General features: G+C 44.0%; 1 protein-coding gene across 2 annotated transcripts in view; it reads left to right on the forward strand.

The window, feature by feature from the left end:
• The window catches only part of stxbp4 (syntaxin binding protein 4), a 45,169-nt gene that overhangs the window by 10,540 nt on the left and 19,461 nt on the right, over positions 1 to 15,168 (forward strand). For both annotated transcript variants that reach the window (XM_041962837.1, XM_041962836.1), the window contains 11 exons: positions 844 to 929; positions 1,946 to 2,084; positions 2,724 to 2,856; positions 2,983 to 3,089; positions 3,556 to 3,781; positions 4,575 to 4,650; positions 6,467 to 6,546; positions 7,145 to 7,241; positions 8,398 to 8,522; positions 10,042 to 10,131; positions 10,297 to 10,362. In XM_041962837.1, coding sequence (XP_041818771.1) covers positions 844 to 929; positions 1,946 to 2,084; positions 2,724 to 2,856; positions 2,983 to 3,089; positions 3,556 to 3,781; positions 4,575 to 4,650; positions 6,467 to 6,546; positions 7,145 to 7,241; positions 8,398 to 8,522; positions 10,042 to 10,131; positions 10,297 to 10,362 — 1,225 coding nt within the window. The remainder of the gene's footprint in view (positions 1 to 843; positions 930 to 1,945; positions 2,085 to 2,723; positions 2,857 to 2,982; positions 3,090 to 3,555; positions 3,782 to 4,574; positions 4,651 to 6,466; positions 6,547 to 7,144; positions 7,242 to 8,397; positions 8,523 to 10,041; positions 10,132 to 10,296; positions 10,363 to 15,168) is intronic.

Below are 15,168 nucleotides of genomic sequence, written 5' to 3' on the forward strand. Positions count from 1 at the left end.
TGTTTTGTTAATCCGGCATCTTAGTCTTCTTTAAATGTGCTTGAGAACACATTAAAAACCACGAGGACAGCAAACCGCCAGTGAAACACACGAGCTCCAACTCGGGAAACGATGGATTGTAATCGAGGAAATGACAGTTGCGTTCCTCTCGTGTTTAAATAGAGTCATGCTTTAAATGTGAATCACATATTAAAAGGGGTTTGGAGCAGCTTCACCATAGATGCACAACGATTTTCAGCTGCTGTCTGCTTTATGCTTCTCAGCACCGATCAGCCTCGTCATGTGGCGGGACGGCTGTAGCTGAAAAACACTGTTTCTTATGCAAAATGAGGCTGTGATGTAAAAGCGAAACAAGAAGAAAATGAAAGCTGAATTGCAAAGATCAGGCGGGTGATTAGTGTCTGTGACCTCTGACCTCTGAGCGTGTCGGTGACGACGATCCTGTTTAGAAGTCGTTCACTTCCACATCTCCTCCGGTTTCCTCTGCGTCCATGTGAGGGAGACAAACACTCACAGATCAGCTCCTCAGCTCAAACACAGAGCTGCTGAAAATCCCATTCTGCTGATTTTCATTTTCAGACCAGCCAATGGAGGAAACAAAGACACAAAGAGTAAAGGCAATGTTTCACGCGTCTCATGTAAAATAGTAACCAGCTGTCAGATAATTAGTGGAGAAAACGTCAAATATTTCCTTTTCATGCATGTCGGAGGAAAAGTAGAAGGATCCGTGCTGTCCTTCATTGAACTGGATTCACTCTGCAGTTCCTCCAGGATCCTTGTTTTCCAAAATTAGTCATTATGTAGTCAAATGTGTGTGTGTGTGTGTGTGTGTGTGTCCTTCAGGAGGGAGTTTGCTGAGCTGATGGAAAAGTACGGCTCCAATAATATCCCAGCTTCAGGACGAATCTCTCCTACTCAGCTCTCCACAGGTAAAACACCCACACATACACACACACGAAGGTGCTACACCTGTGCGGTAACACAGGCCACCAACACTGAGCCTAACCTAAACCTGGTCCTGACCTCAGACAGTCCTAAAGGTCAGCAGCACCCTAAAGGGCCAGTGTGGAGGATCTGTTGGCTGAAATGTAAAATAACATTCATAGTTATGTTTTCATTTGTGTAGAATCCCCTGAAAATAAGAATCGAGCCAATAGAATGAGTCGTTATATCCACAGAGGGAGCTGCTACTCTTCCTCAGAGCCCACCATGTGGCACCGCCATGTTTCTACGGTAGCCCAGAACAGACAAACCACACTGACTCTGGAGAGACTTTTACATTTGAGTGGTCATTGTAGGGAAGGCTGAGGTGAGGGTGAGTTGTGTTCACTTGGTTGCAGTCTGCAACGTCACCACTAGATGTCACAAAATCCTCCTCGTTGGTCCTTTAAAGAAAGAGAGGACCGCAAAAATGTCCTCAGTTTTCAAGTGTCCTGAGCTTTTGTAAATGACCAAAAATGTCCTTGTGTGAAACTGTGTGAAAATGTTCAAACGTCCTCACTTTCAGTACACGTCTCTACTTAAAAAATGTATCCTCACTTTGAAATTTCTTTTTTCTTGATTTCCTCACTTTGTTCAAATGTGCTTGTTTTTACAGAAAAATGTCTGTAGTTTCCAAAAATGTCCTCAGTTTCAGTGTGTCCTCTCTGGACTTTATGAAAATGTCTTAATGGTTCAAAGTGTCGTCACTGTGGAGGTTTAAAAGTGAAATTTGTTCCCAGAGACAAAAGGAAAAGACGCTCCTGGAGTCTCTGTCTCTCACTGCAGCATCCTTTGATTGACTTTCACGCCACCTCCCTCTTCATCCCCGTCGTCCCCGACTCTACTCCTCCTCCTCCCTCCATCTCCCTCCCACTCCTCTTTCTATTTCCCTCTCCCTCTTTCGTCTCTCTCCCACCTCTTCCTGCTCACCTCTCCGGTTTCTCCTCCTCTCGTCTCTGTTCAGGGAAGCTGACGGACACGGCCTCCTCCTCCTCCTCCTCCAGATCAGAGAGCCCCCAGCTCCTCAGTCCTAAAGAGGGGGTCACCGCCTACACCCACGCCAACCCCCCCTACACCGTGCACACGCCCACACCTGCCTTCAGGTAGGCTGATTTCAGCCGTTACAGAAATAGCTTGTGTGTGCGGCCTGAGCTCTGCTGAGAACCCTAAAGTTAGCGATCACATGTGGAGCTTTGAGTTTATTTGAGTCAGTTAATAAACCGATGAATTAAAACCTTGAGTTGTCTTTACGTTTCACACCTGTTTAAAAGCAGCAGGTACATTTACACCCTGCAGAACAGCCTGCGTTCCTGGATGGTTTTCACATCCAGAAGCAGAACGAGGAGCCTGAAAATGAAAACTGGGCGCAGATTATATTTGCTCAAATCATCGGCTGTGTGATCCGCTCCTGTGATCAGACATGCAGCGAACGGGCTTTTACATGCAGCACATTCAGCAGTTCCACTCTTCACATCGAGAACTTCTCTCCGAAGGTGTTTCTTTGTCTTTTTGGGAGGTTACATAAACAGTTAAATTGTATTTCTGCAGCAACGGCTAAAAATAGTGAAAAGCATCTTCAGCAATTTCACAGAGAAGTGTGGGAAGAGCAGAGCGAGAGGAAGAGGAGGAGGAGGAGGAGGGTTAGAGATTATGTCAGGGGATTGAATGTGAGCGGCAGTGTGGCTTTGTGGTTTTTTAATCACGATTAGTCTCATCCTGTCTCTGTCTGTTTGTCTCCCCAGTGACAGTGTCATTCAGTTGATATGCGTTGCCAAGGGAACAGGCCTGGGGCTGGTCATCAAGGGCGGAGCGAACCGTGCAGAAGGACCAATGGTGTTCATTCAGGAAATAGTGCCTGGAGGAGACTGCCAGAAGGTCAGCGTCCTCACTGAGAGCTTTAACTTAAAGAATTGAAGTCATATAGATTTAGTGCAAAACCTGCTCAACTATTTATCATTTTATCAAATGAAAAGGAAAATAAACAAAGGGCCTTTAAAATAGGACGGCAGGCTGCAGGTCGGGGACCAGCTGGTGTCCATCAACAAAGAGTCTCTGATCGGAGTGACGTATGAGGAGGCCCGGAGCATCCTGACACGCACCAAACTCAGGTCCAACACACCCGGAGACTTCTGCAGAGGCACAGATTATTCAAGACACGACAAATAAGAAGCCATTAGAGTCGGTGTGAGCACAGATATGTGCGGATCCACCATTCAGTCAACACAAACGTACAACCTTACAGTGATATCCTCTCTAAAAACAAGGGAAGATGTTTATTCAGAAACAGGCCGTGTGTGTTGTATACGGATGTTTCTGCTACTTTACTGGGTCATTGATCTGCTAAAGAAACAGAAAACTCCCTTTTGTTGAGTCTGAACAGCACAACTACAGTTTACACTAACTTTTGATGTGACTTTTTTTTTTGCTCGGCCCAAAATATTAATTTAAATATGTCATACTTAATATGAACCTAGTTCATGGGAACTTTGGTCTTAATTCAAATAAATCAAACCTACCAATACTTTAAAATGCTACCTTCATCACATGTTGAAAACAGTTCATGTTGTGTCGTAGACCGGACCCCACAGTGGAAATTGCCTTCATCCGGCGGAGGTCGTCCTCCAGCTCCAGCAGCGGGCCTCACAGCCCCATCTCCCTCCAGGGGTCCGGTGGCGGAGGTGGACCCCAGACGAGGGCCCCGGGGCCGGGCGTCACACCTCCGCAGCCCACCGTGATCACCAAGATCACCTCCAGCCGGAACCCCGCCAGCGAGACTCTGCCGGCGGTCAGCGTCAGCCAGGTGCGAGATTCACAACAGTCCAGAGTCCACATGAGGGGAAAGTCTTTACTAACTCTGAACCAGAACCTGAACCACAGCAGAGGAGGACTTTCATCCATCTGACAGACGCTACAGAGACACGTTCAACAGTCAGAGCGGGGGGTCAAACCTCCACACATCAGCTGTCACACACACACACACACACACACATACACATACAGCAACACACACACATACACAGCAACATACACATCAACCCAGCACACGCAACAACACACATACACACACACACACACACACATCAACATACACATGAACACAGACACACGCAACAACACACATACACATCAACACACACACACACACACACACATACAGCAACACACACACATACACAGCAACATACACATCAACCCAGCACACGCAACAACACACATACACACACACACATCAACATACACATCAACACAGACACACGCAACAACACACATGCACATCAACACACACACATACATACATCAACATACACATCAACACAGACACACGCAACAACACACATGCACATCAACACACACACACATACACACACACACATACATCAACATACACATCAACACAGACACACGCATCAACACACATACACATCAACACACATATACATCAACACACACATCAACACAGACACACGCATCAACACACATATACATCAACACACATATACATCAACACACACATCACCACACATATCAACACACACACGCACATGAACACACATCCGACCGTCATTAATATGTGTGTGCGTTCATGTTTGCAGGTGCGAGTGTCTTCAGCCGAGCAGATTCGAGTGTCGTCTCCTCCAGAGAGCGACAGCATCGCAGAGGCAAACCCAGGCACGTATCTGAAATACTCCAATAGCTGACGAGGAAACCTGTCAGTGGATTACGGTGAGGTTTAACAGCTGACAGGTGTGCAGCGATATCAACGAGTGTGGAAATGGTTTTACAGCAGAATAAAGAATCAGCTGCTGCTGCTTCATCAAAGCTGCAAAAATAAAAATAAAATCTGAGACATAGAGGCTGAACATGCGCATACATTTCCCAGCATGCATTGCTGCAGGAAATGGCTGGCAGCTGTTAGGACAACGATATGATGACTTCAGAGTAAATGACCATACAGACTTAAATCCTCCGCTGCTGTGTGAATATGATTCATTGATGGAGATAAACAGCAGGTGGAGGTAATTGTCCAGTCTGTGCCATTAAACCACCACAGAAGAAGAGACACAACGAGATGATGTCATTAAAGAGCTCCAGTCAAAGGTCAAACGATGGAGAACATGGTGTTATTTTCATGTGTTCACGTGAGGAAGGTCACTCTGTTTACAGGTTTACAGAATTCACAGTGAGTGAGCAAGGAAGCATCATCACATTTCTTCAGCTTCATTTTGAAGGCCCATCAGCCAATCAGAGGCCTGCTCCCCTACCTGTTATGTCAGGTTATCACATGCAACAGCGACAACACAAGAGAAAAGAAGTGCAGATGCCCGTGCACAGACGAGCTGCTGAAATCTGATGGAGGCGGACGAGGGAGGATGCAGAGTGAGGGACAGATGGCGTGTGGTTGGCTGCCCGTCGGAGGAGGAAGTGAGGCAGGCGGGAGGTCTGGCCTGCGATTGGCTGAGAGGGTGTGAAGCGTCATCACGTCTCTGTGTGAGTGAGGGATCCTGAGGTCTTTCTCCATATGTGCATCGCTGCGGATTGTTGTGTTTGCCGTCTGACGTCACGAACAGACGGAGGATGCTGAGGGTGGATGCTCGGACCAAAAGGGAGCCTCCAACACTTTACTAACACCAGTGAAGTGCAGAACAGTTCTGACAGTATTAGTTGAAGTATTTAAAGTGTAGTTTCTGCGCAGTGAGCGATTCTAACCAACATGTTGGGTTTGCTTTAACCTGCCTGGGTTTGCTTTAACCTGCCTGGATTATCTCACCTCAAAGGACCACTCACTCGCTTTTAGGGTTAATGAGTGACTAACCATGTATAATATGACAGATAAACCTGCAGGTAGCCTGAACACATGCACTGGATCCAGTATCTGTTTAAACCCAGTGAAGCTGAAAGTACTTAACGACCCACAACCCCCACTGAGCGGCCTCTTCATTAGCGACACCTGTACGATGACACACATCAGCTCAGCCAGTGATGCTGCTTCCACCAAGAAAAGAAAACTTATACCTGATGTGTGCGATTGTGTCGTAGTGGGTGGAGTTGTCATGGAGTGCATGACCTATATTGAAAGGTGTTTCTAATATTCTGCCCCCTCACGTGTGTAAATGGTGCAAAATATGAGCAACACCTGTCAACATGATGCAGTTCAGTTCAACACCACTACAAACAGCCTCGGTTATAAACATGTTGTTGGTTGGTTGGTTGGTTTATGGCAGAGCTGTTGTGTTGGATTACATTAGGGTGGGGGGGTGTTTCCACTCCTTCCTGCATGTTTCTGCACATGTCCCCTGCCTCAGTCCAAGTGGAATATATCTGCATGTGAAATGAAGGTGAGAGTGAAAATAAACCTCCCGCCAGGCAAGGTGAGTTTCAGGTGATCCACAGGAGGACCGGTCGGGTCTGGACCGCCTGAAGATGGATGGATGTAAACGGTCAAACGCTGTTAATTTAAAAATCAAATGTCTGTGTGTGTCTCCAGAACCTGCCAGCAGTCAGCCTCATCAGAGGACGTGTTCCCTCAGCACCACCTGTCGCCTCCGAGTGGAGAGGCTGGAGCAGGTGTGTGTGTGTGTGTGTGTGTGTGTGTGTCGGTTTGCTGCTTTTCTTTTCATATAGTTTTTGGAATTCATTGTGTGTTAAATTTAATTTAAGGTGGATTAGATTTACGTTTTGTGATTAATCTACACATACAGTCATTAAGGGAAACTGGTGGTATAAAGTAAATATTTCATATTCATTCAGATAAAAGTGATTATACTCCCATTCATCATCTGTGTGTCTGTACTGTTAACAAATGTGTGTTTATGCTTTGCCAACAACAAACCTTGTAGGTCAGATTCTGCCTCAGGACACAGAGGCTTCAGCTGGCCTTTGTCAGCTGAAAACCTTGTATCTCCGAGTCCAGTGATTGCTGTGTTGTCAGAGAAGAAGAATTACTTCCTTTGTGAAGTGAGGTTGTTCTCCAACTGCTGAGGCCCATTAAACATTTCGTGGCCTCTTGATTGTCTCAAACGCAGAGTGTCACCAAGCTTTAAGCGGAGATACAGGCTTTTCACTGGACAGTGACAGGATGCATGTTGGCTGTCAGTGTTTGTTCCAGGGGCGGAGTGTGTATTGATCTGTGTGTGTGTGTGTGTGTGTGTGTGTGTGTGTGCAGGCTCTGGATCTGCTCGGTCTGAAGCCCACAGAGGCTCAGCGGCAGGCGATCAGGTCCAGGCTCCGAGCTGATCCGGCTGGGACGGTGGCCTTCACAGGTAAGACAGCATCACTCACCTTTAGCCTCGACCCACTGAGTCCTGAGTTCCCTCTTCTTATCAGAAAGAAAAGTTCATGTTTCATGTTTGTCTTTGAGCTTTGCCTCTGAACCCTTTCACACAGCGTTTTAGATGGTGTCACATTTAACTCCAGAGAATTAGGCGCTAAGTAGTAACTTCACTGAAAATACTCTGATACACGTAAAATACTGCATTCAAAATCATGCTTAAGTACAACAAGTACAAAAGTATTAGCACGAAAATGTATTTAAAGCACCAAAAGTAAAAGTACTCATTATGCTTATTATTGATGCATTAATGTGTTCATTCACTTTAATGTTCAGCTGATACACGTGGAGCTCATTTTAATTACTTTACATGCTGCTGCATAGCTTCATCCATTATAATACACCATATTTTTATTATTTATTTATTTATATTTTGAACTAATAGTCTCAACCTGCAAAGTAACTATTAACTTTAGTTACATGTAGTGAAGTAAACAATACAATCCTGGACAGTGAAGCAGAAGTATGAAGTAGCATAAAATGCAAAAAATACAAGTACCTAACCGTCTGTGCAATACCTGAGTGAACGCGCGTACTTGAGTGAGACTGAAGGACCGACCCCTTCAGTGAAGCTACGTTTGGCCTCTCAGCCTCTTTTCCTTCACGACAGTCAGGATGTTTGACTGTTTGCTGCAGTCAGGACTTCACATGTGGAGGTTTACTGGTCCTGTTCCATCTCATCAGAGCAGTGAAGCTGTCAGACATGACGACTCATCACTGTCAGAAACAGCATCGTAACCAAATACTCAGAGGAACCTTTCTCACATCAAACCACGAGAACATGTGAATAATTTAGACAAGCGATCAATAATCAATCAATAACACAGGCAGCTATTCAGCCAACTCTTTACAGCCTCTTCCGCCACTAAGAGGACGTGAACATGTCCCTTGTATCGCTATAGCAACAAGCAGAGAGGGGTCACAGCTGAGTGTTTGACTTTCTATATGAGAAGCAGGTCAGCCGATGTGTTTGTGTGCAGCCCAGAGAGTAGTACTCTACATTTACTTCATTACTGTACTGAGGTAAGCTACAGATCTTTGAGGTAAACGCTCTGTATGTTGTGTGTACTCGTGTGTGTTTGGTGCAGATTTTGAGAGCCTGATCAGGGAGCTGTTCAAGCCTCAGCTGGAGGAGTTGACCGTCACCCAGCCGGGGTCAAAGTTTGCATCTGATGACCTGTCCAGTTTGTTGGAGTCGCCCACTAACGCACAGGTAAGAGCTCAGTGCAGCGCCGACCATCCCAGACAAGTCCTGAACGAGTCCGACGAACACGTCCGACACGTCTGACGTTAACGTCTGAATCTACATGATTCAGACATAACAGTACACATGAACTGAGACCCGCAGCCGGCTTTGTTTTCAGCAGCAGGAAGAACAAACAACAGCAACACTGAAACGTTAGCATATGGTGGAATGTAATGTACATTCACTCAAAAACTATATTTAAGTACAAATTTGGTGTACTTGTACTGTACTTAAGTATTTTCTTTTCATCCTACTTTCTGCTTCCACTCCACTACACCTCAGAAGGAAATATTGCACTTTTTACTCCACTACATTTATCTGATGCTTTAGTTACTTTACAGATTAATATTTAACAGAAAAAAACATAAAAAGTGTTTATAAAATATGTTTTGTTATAAATTAAACAACCCAACAGTTTATCCAAGTTCAGGTGAAACCATTAGTCCATTAATCAATTAGTGGACTGACATAAAATGATGATGGTTTCAGTGATTTTTGCTGTAAAAGCACCTGAAAACTTAGAACCAGCAGTATAAATGAATGACTGTATGATGTAAATGACACCATGAGTGTCATCAGATCCCTGTCACCATCATGTTTGGTCATTAGCTGGTGTGATGCGCTGGTATGTTGGCCCTGACCACTCGATGCGATCGATCTGTTTACGTGTGAACCGTCCAATCAGCAGGTTGTAAAGATTTTCTACACTAGTGGTGTCACACAGAATCAGAGTAATAATCAATCACAGCCTGAGAGCAACAAGCAAGAAAAACAACTGTGCACACTGTGACTGTGACTCCATCCTGCTGCCATGTAGTGATCACTACAGCATTAAATGTGGACTAATCCCCCCAAACTGTTTCCTCGTCCCTGTTTGATAGAAACTACAGTGAGCAGCTTTAAACATTAAACTATATATTTGTGAGGTGTTTTTAAAGATCTTCAGTAGGAACCAATGGACTTGGATCTGAGCACCACAGATAGGATGTGAGGAAGTATTGAGAGACGAGCTAACATGTTGTTGGTTTGGGTCTGTAAATGAGATTTGAGGATAATGACAACAATAGAAAATAATACCAAACTTGAACTAAATGTACTTTAACGTTATTGAGAGCTCCTTGAAGTTGATGTCCTGGTGGTGGTAAATATGGGTCCTTTATAATACGTCAATATTAAAAATTTCTTAATTAGAAGAAAGAAACCAAAACACACCGTTTTACCCTCACATGTTGAAATGTCCCATTAAACCTGTATTAAATCCAGATTATCCCACGTCTTTAAAAAGTAAGAGTTAGTATGTTGGTTAAATGTACCCTGTGTGTATTTTATCAGACTCAATTGGACTCAGACAATTAAAAGGTACTTAATTACTTTTGAAACTTTTCATGAACCTATTTCATTCTCTACCACCATCAGATAGTTAAATTGCTGCTAACTGATGTAAATGTGAGGGCTTTTGAGTGGACGAGTGTTTATCTGTGTGCAGCCGTCACTGTCAGACTCGGAGGACCTGGAGGAGATGGAGAGGCTGAGGAAGGAGCACATCGAGGCTCTGAGGGAGATCAAGAGGCTGCAGGTAAAACAACTCCATCAATTTCCTCTTTTTAAGGTTAAAGTTGTAATACAAATAGAAAAGTTTGACTCTACGTTGCTCCACAAGGAGTACTTCTTGATTTGTGTGTACTTCCTGTTGACCTGTGTGCACTTCCTTTTGATTCCCTGCATGTGGCTGACTGTTCAGGAGCAGCTGGTCGAATCTCAGAGAGTTCACCATCAGATGGAGGAGGAGCTCAGCAAAGTCAAACAGGTGAGTCACACCCACTGCAGGTACATGAATGTGAATCTCAGTCAATCTGCTCTTATAGTCATGTTGTGTGACTGTTGGCATGTGGTTGCATTTGAGCAGTGACAGAAAATAACAACTGTATATAAGTACAATTTTTACTTTCCTGCGCCTCACTTGAGTATTTCCATCTAATGCATGTGATATAAGCTTCACTTGCTATACAAAATGACACAAACTCTTCCAGGTTCAGGTTGTTTATATTATAAATAAACGAATAAAATAAGAAGATTAAATAAAACTAAAATACATGAAAGAAACGAATTCAGTCACATTATCAAAGTTACAAACCCACATTCAATCAAATATATAGTGTGACATAATGCTAAACAACTGCTAGTATAGCTAGCACAATTAGCTAGTAAATGCTACAACAATATGGAAAAAACCATAGCAATTAGCCCGCTAGCTTGACACTAACACATCATGGAAATCGCCATTAACAGGCTAACAGAAATGAGCAACTATAGCGATAGACCGCTAGCTTGATGCTAGCAAATAATGGAGATTGCCATTAAGAGGCTAACGGAAATTAGCATCGCAACCGCCATAATTTTTTACTTCACAAACAAAGCAAATCTATTATCTTATTTTCTACTTAACATGCATGCAACACCATGTGCACTCATTCTTTCAGTCATATATTTCCTAAACCTCCTAAACAAACTTAAAACAGCAGACTTCTCATTGCCAGCCCAGTCTGCTGCTGCTATTCCCACTGACTAGCCTACGGCAACCTGAACAAGTCAAAACTCAAATGCAAAGTTCCCAGTGGATTAGATACAGCCACCACCGAAGAAGAGAGGCGCCAAAAGAGGGCAGCACAGCTAGCATGTCAATGTCATATCAAAGGCTAGCCTATCAATGAGGGGAATGGTCAAATACATGCCAGTGAATATAAAAACTATTTTTCCTAGGCTAGGATATTAAATATGTATATCATGTAAAATATAGAAATTATTCCCATGTTGTTGCTTATTTCTTCAAATTTTACAGTTTTTACTGTTACAACTATGTGACATAAAAAATGCAGGTAATTTACAAATTTCAGCCCAGTTTTGCATTGGATAAAACTTTAATAAAAATAAGGACGTTTCAGAGAAGTGTATTTCACTCCAACGCCACTTACAGACTGTACGGTCTGTCCATTTAGAATAAACCTAAAAACACGATCTTGTGATGAAGCAAAGAGTATTTTCTCATGATCGTCGTCACAACAGCAACATTCATGAGGTGTGATTCATGTTGATGTGAGTTTTCAGGTGTGTGAACTGTGCAGAGTTTCTTCACTTTCTAAAGTTGGTTTCATCTGTGAGGAGGGTGTGTGTGGGCTTCTGAAGGGCTGCTTCTTTTCAAAATAGATCAGCAGATGAAGCTCGACACACACCTACACACACGCACACTCCCACACACACACACACAGTCTTTCCACCATTTTTTGGGGATGTTACATAGACTTACAATCATTTCCTGGAGACCTACACTAACCATAACCCACTATAAAATTTAAGAATTTATGTTATGGGGTCTTGTGTTTGGTCCCTATCAGTAGTAAGGAGTCTCACACACACGCACGCACACACACACACACACACACACACACACACTCTTTAACCGGCAGTTAAAGACCAACCAAACTATCGCTGAGCTCAGCTTTCCTTCCTCTTTTTGTGTGTGCGTGTGTGTGTGTATGTGTGTGTGTGTGAGGTTGAGGCAGCTTCACACAGCAGCAGCAGCAGCAGCAGCAGGAGTATGAGGCCACCATTGAATCTTTTTGGCCCTGAAATAGCTCCTCCTAATGTTTGTTTGTTGTGATTCATAGCTGAAGGGTCTCAGCCTCTCTGGCTCCCACTCTCCTGCCTCTCAACTTCAACTATCCTGTTGCATAAACCGATCAATATCTACATTTAGACGCGGCTAACAGATGAACTCAGCAGCAAAGACTCAGCCAGAACATTTCCTCTCTGTGTTTCGGACCCGAGGAGTAATAACAGGGAGGACTCACTTCATGTCCAGGCTTTTCTTTTCTTTTCATGTACTTCAGCATTAGAGATCAAACCTGTGGCTGATCACACTGGACAATTCTATAGACTGATAGAAGATATGAAGACAGATGAAACAGCAGCAGTTTAACTTGCAGACTTCTGAAATCAAACAGATCGCAGCCACCAGACCTTCACCTCCCTCTCTGCGTGGTTCTGAGTGTTCTTCAGTCTCTGCATGTTTAATGAGCCTGTACAGACGTCTTCAGCAGACAACCTTTAAGGTTCAGGATTTCAGGATTTCCTGAATACCTGCAAGTCCACACAGCTAATAATTCATCATTACTGGGAGTTGTTCCAGTTCTATGCTTTTCTTTGTTTAAACACGTGTTTCCTCCTCCGACCACTAGGTGGAGCCTTTATTAGACTTGCGTGTGATTGTGGAGGATTTTGAAGTGAAATGGACCAGTGGAATATTTAGCTGTAAAATTTATTTGGCTTTTTGTTCAGTGGAAAACTGGACTTTTTTCCAAAGTGAACATCAGCAGCAGATCAGATCAGAAGCATCCCATCAGTGGCCTTTTCAAGTTCAACTCAAATGAAGATTATTTTCTCTAAGACATCATCGTATCGCCACGCTGTTTGTTTTGATGACTGCACCTGTTTGTAAGGAGAAACTGCTTTATAGTGACGTTCAGCTCAGTCTTTATCTGTCCGGACACAACCTCACTGTTCACTGTTCTGTTAACATAGATGAATTGATGATTATAAGTTCTCTAAGTTGTACTTTATATATATATGCTGTAAATAAGGTGAGTATGAGTGATGGACAGTGTGCAGGACTGAGTTTTTGATCCAAAGCAGCTGTCATGAAGACTTTCTGATTTCAAATCAAATCATCTGCTTCAGTGTTTCAGAAACACTCAGCTTGAAGATGCTCTCAGTCAGAGTAGTTGTGGCCTTAATGCACGTCCCTCCTGAAGATCCTCAAGTAATACTCTTTCATCTGACGGTGGCATTTCACCAGCGCTGTCACGGCTTTCAGTGGAATCAGCAGCTTAGAGGTGGAGATGTTACATCAGTGTTACATAACAGGTAAAGAAAGCAGCATTTCTGAGTGAGATCAGGAGCAGAAAGACCTCAGACGGTCAGGTTCAGGATGGAACCGGACCAGCCTGTCAGGCTGTGCGGCTCGGACGCCCAGGGGTTTTTCTGCCATCATGTTTCCTTTTCTGGGGAGCTGGAGGGCGAGTGGCAGAGGGGAGGAGGCTGACGTGCTCCCTCATTAGAGCTGGAGGTCAGGCCTCAAGATGGGGGGCCTCTCAGGGCCCCTTCAGACCCAAGAGGCCACAGCTGGAGGAAAGAAGGCTCATGCTGGTATCCATTAGTTACCCAACCAGTCAAGACACACACACAAACACACACATTCAGTGAATACACTCCACCTGCTGCACTTAAAATCATCTATAAAGTCTAATTTTAACATCGACTGTGACCCACTTCACTGTGGTGTACCACCACACACACACACACACACACACACACACACACACACACACACACACACACGTCCTGATGGTAAGACAGAATGTGATGACGCTGTCAGCTGGTACTGGTCCCAGTCTGCCGTGTTCACAGATTTACAGCCTGATTGTACCTACATACACACACAAAAGTGCAGAAACATATGAAAAAAAGTTGACAGCTAAAATTAGATCCATCTCAACCAGCTACTACATTCATAGAAATATTATAGTAATAATAAATGTGTAATATAATGTGTGATACGACAGCATTACAATGACGGAAAGAAATCTAAAATCAGAATAATCATGAGACAGTCAGCTCTGAGCACCTCTTACTTCAGAGTTATCACCGTGACATGCTGGCGGTCTTCAGCCGAGATCGGTATCATGTGTTCTGGACGCTCTGGGCCTCTGTAGTGAAGCAGCTGGTGAAGCAGCCTGTCGGCGTCTCTTTTCTCCTGCCTGTGTTTTGCTCTTTTTGTCTTTTTCTTGGAACAGTGATTTCCAGAATTTAAAAACCGCGTTCAGCCCTGCTGAGAAAAGTGACGGTAACAGATGGACTGTCCCCTGTGTGTGTGTGTGTGTGTGTGTGTGTGTGTGTGTGTGTGTGTATGTGTTTTCCAAGTGTTATATAGAAATAAACATTTTGCATGTTCATGTGTGTCCTGTTAGCTCTCACTACATATGATAACACCACAGGAGGAGAAACGAGGCCAAAATCTCTCCTGTCTGCTTCACACATGTGTATGTGTCTGTGTGTGTGTGTGTGTATAAAGTGTGAATATACAACAATAGCAAGCACTCAGGAAGCTCACGCCTCCACCAGAGCTCTAACAGTCCTCTGTATTTGCTGTTTTAATACGAGGAAATATGAAGACATTGATTTTTGAGCGAACAGTCTCACCACCGTGTCTGATCTGCAGCCGACCTTTCTGTCACGTCACATGGTCTTCATCAGCAGATAGACTTTCTTGTGGACTTGCTGTAAAGTTGTACATGTTAATATGGAGGTCTACAGGGACTGACCCACTTTTAGAGGCAGCCTCAAGTGGCCATTTGAGGAACTGCAGTTTTTCTCGGTTCAGGAAGCACTGAATGCATACAAACGAACGTCAACAGGAGTCGTTCTTCCACGGTGAAATGTTGAGTAGCTGATGCCTCCATCTCTTCTTCAGTGGTGTAATTGTGCTGAGTCATTCTCGTTCAGTGCTTCCTCCTGGGTTCAAAGCTCATGACTCATTTTATTTGTTTTCTTGTTCTGC

The sequence above is a fragment of the Chelmon rostratus genome, chromosome 21 (genome assembly GCF_017976325.1).
Source record: "Chelmon rostratus isolate fCheRos1 chromosome 21, fCheRos1.pri, whole genome shotgun sequence".
NCBI lineage: Eukaryota > Metazoa > Chordata > Actinopteri > Chaetodontiformes > Chaetodontidae > Chelmon > Chelmon rostratus.